This window comes from Melitaea cinxia, chromosome 23 (genome assembly GCF_905220565.1).
Source record: "Melitaea cinxia chromosome 23, ilMelCinx1.1, whole genome shotgun sequence".
Classification (NCBI taxonomy): Eukaryota; Metazoa; Arthropoda; class Insecta; order Lepidoptera; family Nymphalidae; genus Melitaea; species Melitaea cinxia.
Genome location: NC_059416.1, coordinates 3,172,765 through 3,190,785, shown reverse-complemented (window position 1 = coordinate 3,190,785; position 18,021 = coordinate 3,172,765). Strand labels below are relative to the sequence as shown.

General features: G+C 33.6%; 2 protein-coding genes across 2 annotated transcripts; one reads left to right on the top strand and one right to left on the bottom strand.

Annotated features, from left to right (window-relative positions):
• Positions 1-352: 352 nt before the first annotated feature.
• Positions 353-6,336, top strand: LOC123665175 (myrosinase 1-like). The gene is made up of 6 exons (XM_045599520.1): positions 353-413; positions 2,380-2,495; positions 2,983-3,656; positions 3,739-4,044; positions 4,138-4,382; positions 6,119-6,336. The coding sequence occupies exons 1-6, from the start codon at positions 391-393 to the stop codon at positions 6,276-6,278; spliced, it is 1,524 nt and encodes a 507-aa protein (XP_045455476.1). The 5' UTR covers positions 353-390; the 3' UTR covers positions 6,279-6,336.
• A 2,499-nt stretch (positions 6,337-8,835) lies between these two features.
• On the bottom strand, positions 8,836-17,524 carry LOC123665179 (myrosinase 1-like). Its single transcript, XM_045599524.1, has 6 exons — positions 17,502-17,524; positions 11,486-11,601; positions 10,503-11,176; positions 10,116-10,421; positions 9,747-9,991; positions 8,836-9,034 (listed from the first exon to the last, which is right to left on the bottom strand). The coding sequence occupies exons 1-6, from the start codon at positions 17,522-17,524 to the stop codon at positions 8,875-8,877; spliced, it is 1,524 nt and encodes a 507-aa protein (XP_045455480.1). The 3' UTR covers positions 8,836-8,874.
• Positions 17,525-18,021: the final 497 nt, after the last annotated feature.

Sequence of the window (18,021 nt, the reverse complement as noted above, 5' to 3'; positions counted from 1 at the left end):
CACTTCCGTTATATATTTTTCCTACGGTTTTAGTATCACATTTTTTTCAGTTCGGTCCCAAATGTCAAGCCTGCCATAAGGAATTTCGTTCCAAAAATAGTTTTACTCGTAGCAGTCTGCTAACATCTGTAACACTAGCATTAACTCGCTTACGGTTCTTTAACCGTGTGTGTTATATTATATGATACTTATTTATATTTATATTAATACTGATTATAATAAGTAAATACTACTTTATGGTTACCCTAATCAATACTGAAGTGACGTCTGGGCAAAAGTTACAGCTTATCTATATCAAAGATTAGTTAGCTGAATTATCTCAATCAAGATAGCCGCTATATAAAGTAACCCCTAGTAGTTGTTTGTACACTTTCGTCGGTACATAACAATATGAAGCTTATATTGTATATAGGGTACGTATGTTTATTAATTATTATAATTTTTTTTATTTACTCATAAATTGTGTAAATAATAATTATGCTTATATAATGTATTGAATATATTCGAATGTCAAAATCAAAATTAGTTTAGCTTACTTTTAGGTCTTACGTGTTTATTAACTGTGACAAGAAAGCGATGCACATACACTCACGTGTTCACGTAGGCCGTAATTGAACTTGGTATTATATTATAATACTTTAAGGATGTATGTAAAATATATCTTCAAATTTTCCATACATTTGGAATAAATTATTTATTGTTGATTACGCTGCATAGACTGAAAAAAAAAGCGCTTTAGCCGATGATTAGAAAGAAATTTTTGAGAATAAAAGCCGTATTTAACTCTGTGTTATTCGTACCGGGAGTTGACGAAATCGAACTGAAAAAGTGATTTACGGAAACTACATACATTTTTTTTTATTTTTTCACGAAAAAATAAACCAATGTTCCCGATGTCGTTGTGGAGACATTCGTGGTTAACTTTTAACTTTTCAGTAGCGCTCTATAAACTGCTGTTCATGAAACTCAGTACGTCCATCATATTGAACAATATCAAATGTATTAAACAAAATGACACAATTTTTTCATTACAAATTATAACATGCGAACAGAAATTATTGGGCATTGACATTTCGACATGAAAATTAACCTTAAAAATAAATAGATCAACAAGGTTTCCTTTACTAAGCGCATCTTCAAATTTGACATTGTAATAATGATAAGACAAGATTAGATTCAATTGATGGTTTATATAATTATGTAACTTAAAATTGTTGTAAAGTTGAAGTGTTTGTTCGTTACAAATACACGAACAAATAATACACTTTTTTTTATGTCACTAGGTCGGCAAACAAGCGTACGGCTCACCTGATGGTAAGTGATTACCGTAGCTTATAGACGCCTGTAACACCAGAAGCATCGCAAGCGCGTTACCGACCCAATCCCCAATCCCCCCAGGAGCTCTGGTCACCTTACTCACCAACAGGAACACAATTCTGCTTGAAAACAGTATTATTTTGCTGTGATCTTCTGTAAGGTCGAGGTACTACCCCAGTCGGGCTGATCCATATTTATTATATATACTTGAAATTACTCTTGAGACATACATAATTATGTCCTTAATTATGTAACCATCTATAAACTTCAAATTCAAAATAATAACCGTAATATATAAATAAATTAAAAAATCTTTAAAAAATTGTACAGTTTTTCAGTATTTTTGTCAATTTGTATCTGGAGCATTAAACCGATTTTGAAATTTCTTTCACCAAGAATAACATTTCCTAATGAATTTCTTGGACATTTTATTTCCGCAATATTAAGTTTTCAGCTACGGGAAATACATTTGTGAATTAAGTTAGAAGAGCAGTACAGCCTTTCTATATCTACATGAGCACCGTACCAAAATTTCCGATTGCTAAATCAACAGTCTCTTCTTGTTCATTCTTTTATGTCAGAACATTTTCTGAAATTGTTTGTTAATTCACAAGATCTATCCATTTACTTCGTCTCAATCGAGTCTATTGAACAAAAGCTGATTTGGTAATAATTTACTTTATAAATACTTAGTAATTACTGTTATTATGTAAATGTGACTTAAAACATTTTGATTCAATTAATATTCAAGTGAGAGTAATGTTTTTGACTATTGATCAAACAATTCACGTAACTAATATTAGTCTAGTGAGGTACGAAGCAAGAATATAGTTGCTTTACAAAATTGTATATATATACATATTATATATATATATATAGTTATATTATATACACAATTATATATTTTTTATAGGATATCATAGTTTTCTTTAAAAATAAAAACGGTTTTCAAAAGAGTAGCTGGGAAGTTTCTTGTCGATTCTTTTTTGCAGAATCGACATTTCGAATTGGATGAAGTAACTTATTAAAAGTGCTTGTACCTAATTAAAGTTTTTTTTGCAGTTTGATAATAGCGGCGTGCCATGCGCACCCGAGGCAAGAAAGGCGTTTCCCGGATGATTTCTTGTTCGGCACAGCCACTGCCGCTTACCAGATTGAAGGAGGATACAATGTTGACGGTAACAAATGAATTTAAATTAAAATGAGTATATTTGTAGTACCGGTTCATAAAAAAGACATTTAAGCTGTAATATATCAAGCTATGACTGATGAAATTGGATAATCTAAAATATTGACGGGGATAACATAGTGCAGGCCATTTAATCCAATTTTTGTCTAGGGAACTATTTTTATTTTAACAACCCCCAACACGTGTACATAGATTTTTAACAAGATTTTGTCTGAATTGAGGACAAATCACATGCTATTACTCATTTAATAACATATGTAAAGGCTTTTACTCAAGTGCTTATAGACTTTGTAAAGTTTGTTTTGATTAAAAACGTTAAAGACGTCATAGTTACCGGACGATGATGAAAATAAACTGAAATATATAATTGATAGCATCTTTGGTCTCCGACCCAAAAGCGAAATATCGTGAAGTTGATCAGAAGAGTGTTTATTATATTTATGTTTCATAAATCGATTAATTTGTGTTTGTTTCAGGCAAGACAGATAACATTTGGGACCACATGACTCACACCAAGCCTCATGTTATCAAGGATATGAGTAATGGAGACATTGCTGCCAACTCTTACTACAACTACAAACGTGACGTTGAAATGATGCGAGAGCTTGGAATTGATGCTTATAGATTTTCTTTTTCTTGGTCCAGAATTTTACCTAATCCGCTAGCCCCTTACAATGTCAACCAGGCTGGCATTGATTTCTATAACAATTACATCAATGAAATGTTGAAATACAACATAACACCCATGGCTACACTCTATCACTGGGATTTGCCACAGAAGTTGCAAGACCTTGGTGGATTTTTGAATCCACTGTTCCCTGAATGGTTTGAAGATTACGCCCGAGTTGTTTATGAAAACTTCGGTGATAGGGTCAAGCTGTTTATTACTTTTAACGAGCCTAGGGAAATTTGCTTCGAAGGTTATGGGTCATCTACCAAAGCTCCCATCTTAAACGTTACTGATGTCGGTACCTATCTCTGTGCTAAGTATCTCCTATTGGGTCACGCGAAAGCATACTATGCTTATGTAAATGACTTCAAACCGACTCAACAAGGTCAGTGCGGTATTACCATTAGTTCGAACTGGTTTGGTCCATTGACAGATTCTGAAGAAGATCAATTTGCCGCTGAACTTAAACGACAAGCTGAAGTAAGTATCAACAAAATTATTATTTATGTTATAATTAATATCTAGTGTAATCAAATCGTAATATTTTTTATTTCTCTTTAAGTGGGGACTTTATGCCGACCCGATTTTCTCCGAAGAAGGCGGCTTCCCGAAGGAATTATCAGACGTCGTTGCAAGAAAAAGTTTAGATATGGGTTACAAAGAGTCACGTATGCCAGAATTTACTGACGAGGAAAGACAATTAATCCAAGGAAGTGCAGATTTCTTCGGAGTAAACCATTACACTGCAAGTCTTATATCAGCAACTGAATATAAAACATTCTATCCCGTTCCCTCATTGTATGCTGATATTGACGTTGGTATCTACAGACCACCAGAGTGGCTTGATTCTGCATCAGATTGGTTAAAAGTAAGTTAGAAACTGTAAAATAATATCAGTAATCCAGATTTTTTTGTATTGAATTCATATCACAAGTATCACATTACGAATTGTCATTTTCAGTTCGCACCAAACAGCGTTTACAACGCGTTAACTTTTCTGCACAATAAATATCCGAACACTGAATTTTACATAACAGAAAACGGTTGGTCTAACTATCCAGATGCAGGACTAATAGACGACGACAGGAGTACGTACTACAGAGCAGCATTGAACAGTGTTTTAGATGCTCTTGAAGCTGGAGTTAACATTAAAGGCTACATGGCATGGAGCTTAATGGACAACTTCGAATGGATGGAAGGATACGTGTAAGTAAACGTAAAACATTTCTGAAGTATTAGAGCTAAAAATGCCTGACTGGCTAAATAATGTCCGGGGAGTAGAAGTCAGCTTCGTTAACAAGTGGCTTTAAGACAACGGGCTTGTGATTAAAGCAGTCAAGATAAAATACGATTATATATGCTCACCATACACTAACACATAGTTTATTACCATACAATAATTATGGGTGACTTTAACACCTGCTCACTCAAAGACGATACTCGTAGTAAGTGTTTGTTATGTGCAAAAGAATTTAGCAACATCTTGCCACTAGCAGTCACCCATAATTTTCCAAATTTCACGCCATCATTTTTAAATTTAATCATGGTTTCTTCATTCGATCATGTGTATAGGTTTGGTCAGTGTCCTGCTAATGCCTTCTCTTATCACGATCTTATTTGTCCCTCCTATGTATATTATATATGTGCTCACCATACATTATGATGTTCTGTTTTACAAATAATAGGCTAAAGGCCATAAACGCAATTGTTTTCATCTAAAAATTAAATTTTATTTCACCAATGTAAGTGCCCAGTCATAGAAATTGTTTAAAAGTATACTTATCTTGGATTGGTGATGGGCTGTAACTTTAATTGGAAATCTCCTATAAGTACTGAATGTGACAAACTCTGAGCCTTCTTGGCTAGTATGGTTATAATTAGCAAGAGAATGCTATTTAAAATTCTACACGTGCCTTACAATGTTTTCTGATTCAATCATAAACTACGGTATCACGACTTATGGTACAACTTTTAAAAACTATCTAACGTTTAAAAACTAAAATCCTAAAAAAAATTTAACTCCTAAAATAAATATAAACAATAAATTTTTTAAACATTGCAACCTGATACTGTTGGGATCTAGATTTCAATATAATATATTAAAAGATTTTTTTAATATGGATATACATCACAATATTCACAATAAAATTAATAAATGACAAATTACAAAACAAAAACTAGTAACAACTACTGCAATATGCATAATTATAAAAGCGACTACGGAATATTTGACTCCTCACTTGTTTTAAATAGATTGGATGTGGCCTTTATATATAAATAAATTAAAAGTAAAAAACCTTTTTAATAAACAAGCTTTTATTTTAATGCGCTTAAAGTTTACTTTAAAACCCACACTATCTATACAAATAAATAAAATTGCAGTGTCTGTTTGTCATATTAAAATAACCGCTTTTTACTTAATGCATATGGATGTATACATGTTACATGTACCAAAATAACTGTCTGTCTGTCTGTCTGTCTATCTGGTTGTTCCGGCTAATCTCCGAAACGGCTGGACCGATTTTGACGGGACTTTCATGGGCAGATAGCTTATGTAATAAGGAGTAACATAGGCTACTTTTATTTTAGAAATTTATTTATTTTGTAAGTCTGCGAACTGAACAATAATATTTCTAAATTCCACGCGAACGAAGTCGCGGGCACAGCTAATCAACTTATAAAGTCATTACATGTGACAGAAAAGCTTGTCGCGAGACTTGAGTACTCGTATTTCCCTAGTTTGAAAATTATAATAGTTAAAATAAATCACATCAAGTTATTAAATTTACTTGTTTAACTAGACAAGTATTTTTTTTGCTATTTAAACGAGTATTGTTATATTGTAGTAGAAACATCACTACTAATCTACAGTCATTCTAGTCATGCTGATGAAAAAATATAATCGTAAGTAAAAGTTACTAATCATACATATTTTATTTCAGAGAACGTTTCGGCTTATACGAAGTAGACTTCACGAGCGAAGCCAAAACTCGCACGCCGAGGAAATCTGCGTTCGTTTACAAGGAGATCGTAAGGTCCCGCGTGATCGACCCTGACTACGAACCAGAAAACCTGACCATGTGGATCGACGAAGGACATTAGACAATTTTGTTTCATGAAGACTGAGAAAATAACTTATTTAAATAAACCATTTAAAGTATTTAAGAGTTATCTTTACATCACCTTACCGAATTTGTTAGTTAATAAGAGTAACAGTTTTATCAGTTTAAAAAAAAACACTGCCTATTTATGGTGTGGTACCATGATAAGGAAACCAGAATCTGATGATTAGATCCCAAGAGAAATCGAGGGAAACTCTCGAAAATCCGCATAACTTTTTATTGGGTGTACCGATTTTGATGATTTTTAATTTAATCGAAAGCCGATGTTTATCATGTGGTCACATTTAAATTTCATCGATATCTGATTACAACTTTTGGAGTAATCTTTGATAATTTTTATTTACTTGACTATTTTTTCGTCTACCTACGTTCGATATAATTGAAGTCGGTTTTTTTTTTCGTTTGCCTACAAACGCAATTATCATATATAATTTTCATGAAACAAATAATTATCATCATTTCATAAAAAACCGTGTGGTTTCGTGGGACACAAGACAGAAACGAAGTTCCTTATTATAAATTATTAATTTCAAGTTATGACAATGATGATAATGAGTGATAATCGATAAAAAATACTTTACAAAACGATCTTAAACCTTTTTTTTTTATTACACACTTTTTACTAGCTGTGCCCGTGACTTCATCTGCGTGGAATCTAACCAAAAAGTTATTATTCCGTTCGCAGAACTAAGTATAAATTAAATACTTTTCTAAAATAAAACTAGCCTATGTTACTCCTTATCACATCAGCTATGCCAATGAAAGTCACGTCAGAAATGGCCCAGCCGTTTCAGGCATTGGCCGGAACAAACAGACAGACAGACATACCGACAGATAGACAAAAATTGTAAAAAAATGTTATTGTGGTAGATATACCGTATAGATATATAGTGTACCGTGAATAAATCCATATGCATTTAGTGAAAAGTGGTTATTTTAATATTACAAACATACACTCCAGTTTTATTTATTTGTTGTATAGATGATTTATAAACATACTATCTGACCCCGCAAACGTTGTTTTACCATACATATATTATAAACCCTCCTTATCACCCCTATACTTTAGGGATATGAAAAATAGACGTTGACCGATTCTCAGAACTACCCGATATGCCCACAAAATTTCATAAAGATCGGTCTAGCCGTTTCGGAGGAGTTTAACTACAAACACCGCGACACGAGAATTTTATATATTAGATATATAGCTATTATAGTAATATTGTTACCGACCGGTGTCTGTAGGTTTATGAATGATGTCATAAAATCGATTTATCTTAGAGAATTTTATATTTATGATATAATAATTACCAAATGATATAATAATAATAACAAACTCCTATAATAATAACAGTCATTACTAGACTATACATTAGACAATTTATAGCAGTCATGTATAGTCTATACATAAGAATCTTAAGCTTTTATCTAACGTTACGGACGTTTTTTGCCGCCTAGGGTACCCTTCCGCAACGCTCCATAAGGAACTTCGTTTCAAAAATATGAGATTATATCTACATTCCAGAAATAAAAATCTGCCCCTTTTCACATATATTCTGTCTCTGGAGAATTTCCTTTACGTAATTCTTATTGAAAATAAAATTAATGTCTTGTTAGTTTACACTTTACTTAATATTAGCTTAACCATTTCCTTACTCTTGAAATACACTTCAGTCGGTTATTCGTAGCCTCTTTTTCCGTGTCTTCTCAACATTATTTTCAAAAGTGTCGATCTTAAAGTAACGTAGTAATAAAACTTACTATTATGTCATTTTATTCACATACCTATAATTTCGGCTATGGTATTCCTCCATGTATGTGACCCTAAACGGAAGGCCGCCTATTTAATAATACATTGTATAATTGATGTCTTCATTTTAATTGGAATTGGTAAACTAAATTGAACATAATTATGATTTCTTCAAATTCAAATTATTCACAACACTAAGATGTTCTCGCTTCGAAGATTCCGCAATGCTTGAAGACAAGTCTTCGAGCAATGCGTCCTGCTTGTGTTAACATACGGAGCCGAGACGTGGATACTGAGGAAGGGACTGGTCCACAAATTTAAAGTCGCTCAACGTGCAATGGAACGGGCTATGCTTGGGGTTTCTTTCAAAGATAGAATTAGAAATGAGACTATCCGCGAGAGAACGAAAGTAACCGACATAGCCCACAGAATTAGTAAGTGGATTAGAAGTGGCAGTGGGGTGGTTATCTGTGTCGCAGGACCGATGGCCGTTGGAGCAGACGGGTCCTGGAGTGGAGACCGCGTCTTGGCAAACGTCGTGTGGGACGTCCTCCGGCCCGTTGGAGCGACGATCTACGTAAGATTGCCGGTGTAGGCTGGATGAGGATTGCGGAAAACCGGGATGTCTGGCGCGAACTTGGGGAGGCCTATGTCCAGCTGTGGACTGCCAGAGGCTGAAGTGAGGTGTTAGTTATAAAGTTACGAGAGAGGTGCCCAGAATAATAAAAATAGGTTTTAAAATTCAAAATTATTTATTACAAATTTTTTTACATTATAAATTAATAATATTTTTTATTTGTTACGTTCTTTTTTTGTAATATGTTATCTAATGTCCTTCATCGATCCGCATCACCATGTCAGTCGGTTCGTAGTCGGGGTCTATTACACGCGTCTTCACAATCTGCTTGTAAACAAACGCTGATTTTCTCGGCGTGCGAGTTCTGGTTTCACTCGTAAAGTCTACTTCGTATAAGCCGAAACGTTGTCTGAAACATGACGTAGTAGGTTAAAAGCAGCTTGAAATGGTAAACCAAAAGTTTGGCAGATATTTTAAAAGAGTAAAAAAGTCGCATTTTATTTAATATTAGCAGCTGTGCCCGGGACTTCGTCCGCCAAAATTAGCTTATTTTACTCCTTATTACATCAGCTATCTGCCAGTAAAAGCCTCGTCAAAATTGGTCCAGCTGTTCCAGAGATTAACCGAAACAAACAGACAGACAGACAAACAGATAGATAAAAATTGTAAAAACAAAATATTTTGGTATATGTACCCAGTAATCCATATGCATTTACTAAAAAGCGGTTATTGTAATATTACAAACAGACACTCCAATTTTATTTATTTGTATAGACTAGCTGATTTCATTGAAGTTTTCTTACCTTAGATATAAAAAAATAACTAAATGATAGAATAAAAACGTTTCTCGACCTTAAACTAGATTACAAACTTTCTAAAGTTTAAACAAAATTACCGATCATGTCTAAACTTTGCGTTACTAAAAACGAACTGTCCTATGCACTAAAGCATATTAATCGATCGTATTATGCTACAAAAATTTAAATTTAAGATACATTTCCAATTACGTTGCATCAGATTTTGCGTGAGATGATTCCCCGTTGTTTCCTCAATACAATGATCAGTCTTCGCTTAGATTTGTATCATAAGTGGAAATAAAACAAAAGTATATAGATTCTCACGTGTATCCGTGCATCCATTCGTAATTATCCATTAAACTCCAAGCCATATAGCCTTTAAGATTAACGCCAGCTTCAAGAGTATCTAATACACTGTTCAACGCTGCCCTGTAATACAAGATTCTCTCGTCATCTATTAACCCTGCTTCTGGGACCTGAGACCAACCGTTCTCAGTTATGTAAAACGGAGGATTATTATATTTATCGCTAAGATGCGTCAGGACGTTATATACACTATCTGGTGCCATCTGAAAAAGTTAAATATCACTCTCTTATATTCGAACCTTATTTTATTTCATATATAATGTGTTAGTACTATTAGTGTGAAGCATTTCACACTCTTATGATACTAAAATAAATAACACGACTTACTTTAAGCCACGCTGAAGCGGATTGGAGCCAATCATCTGGTTTGAATATACCAACATCTACATCGTCCAGCAAGGAGGGAACGGGGTTAATAGTTTTGTATTCATTAGCTGATACGAGACTAGCCGTATAATGATTGATACCAAAGAAATCATAAGTTCCTTGGATGAATTTTCGTTCTTCCTCAGAAAGTTCAGGCAGACGAGATCTTGAGTACCCCTGTTCGATACTTTTCTTCGCAACGACCTCCGCAAATTCCTTCGGGAAACCACCTTGTTCAGAAAATATTGGTTCCGCGTATATTCCCCACTTAAATGAAATAAAAAAAAAATATAGTTAAGAATTATAATATTGATGACAACATTCTTTTATTCTTTAGTATCTAGATACCTCTGCTTGCCTCCTAAGTTCAGCTGCATATTGATCTTCTTCTGAATCTGTTAATGGACCAAACCAGTTTACACTAATAGTAATACCACACTCGCCGCTCTGGTTTGGCTTGAAGTCATTATTATAAGCATGGTAGGCTCTTGCGTGAGCAAGTATAAGATTTTTACCACAGTGGTATGTACCAATATCGGTTAAATTTAAGAGGGGAGCGTTTTCATAACCGCCATAGCCTAGGTAGCAAATTTCTCTGGGTTCGTTAAATGTTATCCAAAGTTTAACCCTATCACCAAAATTTTCAAACACAACTCGAGCGTAATCTTCAAACCATTCAGGGAACATGGGATTCATGAAACCACCTAGGTCTTGCAACTTCTGAGGTAAATCCCAATGGAAAATCGTAGCCATGGGTGTTATGTTATATTTCAACATTTCATTGATGTAATTGTTATAGAAATCAACGCCAGCCTGGTTGACATTGTAAGGAGCTAAGGGATTTGGCAAAATTCTAGACCATGAAATAGAAAACCTGTAAGCGTCGATTCCAAGTTCTCTCATCATTTCAACATCGCGCTTGTAGTTGTAGTAAGAGTTTGCTGCGATGTCTCCGTTGCTCATGTCCGGAATGACATGAGGCCTATTGTGGGTCATATGGTCCCAAATATTTTCTCCCTTGCCTGAAATGTAATAATAAGATATTTCAATAAAAACCAAATTTTAAATTACAACATTTTAATATATTAGATAAATTTGTACTTTAAGGCCATTTGAACCGTGTGTCAAGTATGTTACCAATGTTTCCTTCATGGACATTTGTTGTTTGTGAGAAATTACTATCAATGATAATAAGGCTACAATTAGTCAATTTAGTGTTTCCTTCACATGTACATTTAAGAGTAGACAGTAAAAATTTGTAGAAAAAAATATTTCATACAACCAAAGTAGTAGATAAGGTCTTTTAAAAATACATTTGAATGAATTAATACCGTCTGCGTTCCATGCTCCTTCGATCTGGTAAGCCGCTGTTGCTGTACCAAATAGAAAATCATCCGGAAACCGCCTTTCTTGCTTCAGCTGAGCATTACAGCACGCTATTATAAAACTGTAGTAGAAAAAAATAAATGTAAATATCGATACCTAACAGCCAAAAAGGATAACCGCCACTTTTCAAACTTTACAGGAGAGTGATTTAAAATTAAAAATAAACAAAAAAAAAAAATCATAAAAATTTAAGTACATCTCCCGAAAGGCTGAGAATGTATTTTTGTAGCATTTAGCACGCTATCTATTAAATGACGTTGTTATTTTTATTTAATTAAGCCTATAAATACTAGTTGCTGTCGGTTATCCCCAAATGATCTTCATTTTACAAACAGCAAAAATGTCGTAAAATGAAATACACAAATTATTCGCGTCCAGCAAAAATGATGTAACTTCACCTAATTTTTCATTAAAGTAAAGAAAAATAGCACAAGTGTGTTTTTTTTTAATAAAAATGTTAAAATATTGTATAACCAGCTATCTTATGAAAATTGACTGAATGGAAAATTGGATCAAGTTAATTTTTTAAGGAAATATTAATTATGGTTATTAGACTCTATTATCCATTTCGATGTAATACTCTTTTAAAATTATATTCAGAGCAGAAACATTTCAGGTTTACTCGAGAGGTTTTAAAAAAAAATATTATTTGATTAATCAGTCTTTAATCTACTTAAAAATTATAATCAGTCTGTAATTTGCTTAAAAATAATAATCAGTCTTTAATTTACATAAAAATAATAATCAGTCTTTAATTTACTTAATAATTAATAATAATCAGATAATAATCAGATATCGAAGGTGTTGATTTATAATATATTATTATTCTACATCAACATCTTCGATATTTGATTTAGGGAGTGTATCCTTAACATTATTGGAACTAATCAGGCTGTTGTATTCACTGTGAAAAAAAATGGGGAAAAATCATCGTGTTTGGCCTTAGACAAAGGAATTAAAGATTTATAACATGCTGGTGAAGTCATTTTGGTTTTTCGTTGTACTTCGATACTGTAAGATTCAGCATCATCATTCATTGAGTTTTTTACAAAAATCAAATCATCCTTCTTCTTTCGGAATGTGACAATACGCACCTTACTTATTTTTCCTATTAAATTTCCCTTGAAGTATTTGTCGCTAATTGAATCCCATTTATTAAAGTCTTTAAACTGCAAAAGCTCGACAATGTATGGTTCTGGATCTTGTCTTGCTGTTGTAAATATTGTATACCATTGTGAAGGTGCATAAATAATGGTATTTTTTAAGTTTTTTTCTATGACAGCATGAACAGAATCAACAGGCATGTACGTATGGCCGGTTAGCAAGAAGTTTAGCTGTATAGTTTGAACATTAATGCACGTTTGCAAAGTTGTATGTAACATTGCCATGATTATTTTATTTCTATTTTGATCCGGGCAGCAATCAGCACACAGCAACAAATTTTTAACTGTGCTCCGTTCATCAACAGTGTGAATATATTTATTGAGTACTAGCTGACCCGAAGAACTTCGTATCGCCTAACACAACTTTATCGTATGGTATTAAAGTTCAAATTGCCTTTTAAGTATTATGTTATGTATGGGAGTATAGAAAAAGGTTGTTTTTAGACTTTTTCAGGAAATTTAAATTTTTTTTTTTTGAATTTTTCTCTCCGAAAGAACCATCCTCGTACTTCAAGGAATATTTAAAAAAAAGAATTAGCGAAATCGGTCCAACCGTTCTCGAGTTTTGCGCTTAGCAACACATTCAGCGACTCATTTTTATATTATAGATTGTTGTGATTTCATTAGCTCCTCTTCTTCCGTTACATTCATCGCAATAGTAACAATATACTTTACGGGTACCATTTTCATACGCGCAAAAATTGTAAGCTAATTTACGGGAGTAAAATAACAGCATACTATCTCCGTATGGTGAATTTAATACTTTTTGTAAATCGAAACTAGCACATAAAGTACTAGGATCACTTTTTTGTATGTTTTGATGAGCTTTAAATCTCTTATAACTTTCTGTTTTTTCTAAGTCATGTTGCTTCTTTTCTTCTTCTATTTCAGGGTTATCTATATTTCGTTCAAATTTTAGGCATTTCAAACATTTATCTTTATTGGGGATATGGAAACCAATATTAAATTTTTCGTTGAATATAGACCGAAACACTCTTTTGCTTACAATATCAATTCCTTTCTCTGTATAAATCTTCTTGTAAATTTTGTATAGATTGGCTAAGTTTTTTATTTTACTTGGAAGATAAACACGGCTAGTATCCTTACGACAATGAGAAGGCACAGCTGGTAAACCTTTAATGAAATTCATTACAGACACAATTGTCGAATCTTTAGTTTTGTTATGCGGATCACACCTACCACGATTATCTTCTTTAGCTAGTCCAAGTGCAGAATGTTGTATGGTATATTGAATAAATTTACGACCAACATTCAAAGTAGCTGCTAGAAATTGGAGACAAACTGGCCGCTGTCCTTCACCTTCAGTTATTTTGTAGATGTAAGTAAACCATGTTTCGTCTGATATGTTAGGTTCCACGTAATAGGGGGCGAGCCTATTGCCGCACACCAGGCGCAAATCCAGACGTCGAAATAATATTTTTTAGTTTTAATTACGTACCTATTCGTTAACAAAAAGTAAATGTAGCTATTTACTTTATTGAACATTAAATTTGACTTACCTAATGATAAATAAACACAAAACTTTAATTATATAATATCGCGACCAAATGGCACGTGTGCATACGTGGCGCTTGCCCCCTGTCACCAGACGACTAAAGTTCGTGTTGCCGCTTGAACACGTAGTTTCGAAAGAATAATACCGACAACCGCCAATTTAAATGGTTTTAAATAAAATAAGAACACAATACGGTGAGTCCTGATGGGTGTAACGACAACATTTAGGTCTACCTTTTTATCTAATCGACAAAATTGTATAAGTATCGGGAGGGAAAAAAGGATAAGCGACAAATTATTATTAAGTATTTGCAGGGGCAATATGTAGTAACCTCCTATTTATCACTAACTAATGACCGGGAAAAAAACACTGACCACCTAACAGAGTCTTAAAAATGTGGTCAAACTACAATTAACGACTAATATGTTTTAAAAACAAATAGGCATAAAGTACTAAACGGATTTAACTCTAATAATTCTCTAACAACTAATAATTATCTACAGACAAATTAACATAAACGCATATTTTTGAAACTCACACTCGCCTTATACGAAAAAAGTGTATAAGGCGAGTGTGAGTGGAAGTGTTGGAAGGGGTAGACCTAGGCGGACATTTCAAGACCAAATCGGGGACGTCTTGAAAAAAGGCCAGGTCAAGAGTACCCTAAACCGACGAGCATGTATGAAGGGAATAATGAAAGTGGATGAAGCGAAACAAGTATGTAAGGATCGTAGCAAGTGGAAAGAAGTGGTCTCTGCCTACCCCTACGGGAAAGAGGCGTGATTATGTATGTATGTATGTATATTTTTGAATTTTTACTTCCAGCTGAAATAGGTTAATATCCGATCTTTAAAATATTACAGTAAATCTAAAAAGCATAAGTTCGTTATTCTCAAACATTTAGTAGATCAACCACCAAAAAAAAAAAAAAAACAATCAAAATTTCTGTCGTTTGCAACGAAAAAAATTGCTTCTTGCCCATATTTTTACTATCACCTAAGCGACAAAAAGTTTCACACTGAGAGACGTAACCCAGACCAAACGATGCAGAAAAAAACGACGATTCTAACTATGTATATAACTCAGTTTCTCAAAAAATGTCGCTTAACCCTTTTTGGCTGTTAGGCATCGATATAGATTATATAATTTTAAGTAAAACAGAAATTAAATGAGAATTTTAATTAGCGTTAGTGCCTTTTATACCAATACTAGCTGACCCCGCAAACTTTGTATTGCCATATATGTTATTAACCCCCTTGATCCCCCGCCCCTTATAGCTTAGGGATATAAAAAAATAGATGTTGGCCGATTCTCAGACCTACCCGATATGCACACAAAATTTCATGAGAATCGGTCAAGCCGTTTCGGAGGAGCTTAACTACAAATACCGCGACACGAGAATTTTATATATTAGATGTTTGCAAACAAGCGTATTATGTAAAGCTTAGTTTGCTTCGTCTTATAACTTTCTATTAAGTATGAGAGTGTTAGTGTTAAGGAAGAGTGACTCCTTCTGGCACGGGAGCTTAATGCACTCAAAAGAAGAAGTTGAAGAACCTTTGTGTTATTATTGTAATGTGTTGGTTATTGATGAAATAAACGTTTTTTTTAATCTATACTATATTTAGTGATTATGTAGCCTATTAGTACCTGTAATACCTGTAACCCAAGGCAACCCAAGCGCAATGATGGTTCTACCCCTCTGACTATCTTATATTATTACTAAACAACAACAGAAATACAAAACTGCTCGGGGGCAGTATTATTTGGCTTTGACTTTCTATATCAAAGCCTAATAATACCTAATTGATAGTAAAAAACATAGACAGCAGAATAAGAATTACATCTCGTAGTTTCAATAGCACACTGAAATGTGTCTGTGACAGTTTTATTTTTAAATGTTATAGCGTTTTCTATTTTATTTACATACAAGCTGTGCCCGCAACTTCGTCCGCTTGGAATGTAACAAAAAAGTTATTGTTCGCAGAGTTATAAAATAAAAAAAATCTAAAATAAAAGTTGCTTAAGTTACTCCTCATTACATCAGCTATCTGCCATTGAAAGTCAAAGATTAACCGGAACAAACAGAGAGACAGACAGACAAAAATTTATTGTAGAAAATGTTATTTTGCTAAATGTAACATATACATGTTCCATCCCATATGCATTTAGTAAAAAGCGGTTATTTTAATATTACAAACAGACACTCCAATTTTACTTATTTGTATAGATTTTAATAAAGAATGACAAAAATTAACATTTGGGCTGTCAATCTTAAATTATCACCTATTTAATTCAAATTTTTAATGAACTAAATCCTTTTTCCCTTTATCTAAATATTGTTCAGAAACCTTTAATATATTTTTAATAATAATAACAAAGCTTAATTTAATTTATTATATATTTTATTATTACTTATGCAAAGCAATGCATTACAAAAAAAATTGTGTTCAGACAACGTCCTACATGAATTATTAGTATAATCAGTGTTACACCTTCCCCATGATACAATATATAATTTTGGCACAAGTTCCTATATAGAAGGGTCCATCTTCACAAAAAAGCAATCATTTAAAACAAATCAAGCATGAGAGATGCTGTATATGAATTTGTGCGTATGTGAGTTTGTTTTTATAGGTGTGAGTATAAGTATGTGTATGTAAGTGAGTGTGTGTGTGTGTGTGGGTGAATGTGCGTAAAATCTTAAGCTTATAAATGATAAGCAGATAGCTTATGGTGAATATATATATTAGAGCCAACGACTTTACCATTTTAAGTAATACCAGAAAAAAATTATATTGAAGTATGTATTTAAATAAGTAAATATATTTACTAATAGGCAATATAATAAATGACGAATGACGCCGCGTTGGCGCAACAGTCACAGCCACGGATTGTGCCTGTTGCACTGGCGGTTGCGGGTTCGATCCCCGCACATGAAAAACATTTGTATTGGCCATACAGGTGTTTGCCATGGTCTGGGTGTTTGTGCAGTCCTTGTGGGTCTCCCCACCGTGCTTCGGAGAGCACGTTAAGCAGTCGGTCCCGGTTGTTATCATGTATACCTGATAGCGATCGTTACTCATAGTAAGGAATATATACGCCAACCCGCATTGGAGCAGCGTGGTGAATTAAGCTCTGATCCTTCTCCTACACGGGGAAAGAGGCCTATGCCCAGTAGTGGGATATTACAGGCTGAAGCGAATATAATGAATGATATGGATAATTATTATAATATATTCAAACTGTTGTTACAATATATTACTTACTAATTGTACTTACCCTATTAACAGCAAAAACTTCATCGTCCGCATATGCAACTATGGAATGACACAGGGTTAAAGTTGTTTACTAATATATTGGCTTCTAACTAATACGTCACATCTTTAATCTATCTTAATAACATATCTTAGATTAAGATAAGATGACATTTTCTTGCATTTGTTTTTTGGGATTTATGCCTGAAAGTAAATATTGTTCAATACATAATCTTCTAATGTCAAGACAATACTTCACCTTCCGTGATATAATCGTGACATAACTTTTTTAAGATGTTGATAAGAGAATAGTTATTTATCGTAGGTATTCTTTACTGTCAAGGGGTATTAGGACTTATCGGTGACTAGGGTTGCTAATTTATAATAAAGTAAACAAATCGTACGATACCATCCGCTTTGGGTGGCATCGCACGCATCATATAGGGGTTGTGGTTATCCAAGTCCTCCTATCCTATCCTAGTATGGTGAGCAAAATGTCGAAGTCCACACTATTGAAGACATTACTAAAATAAAGTAATGTCAAC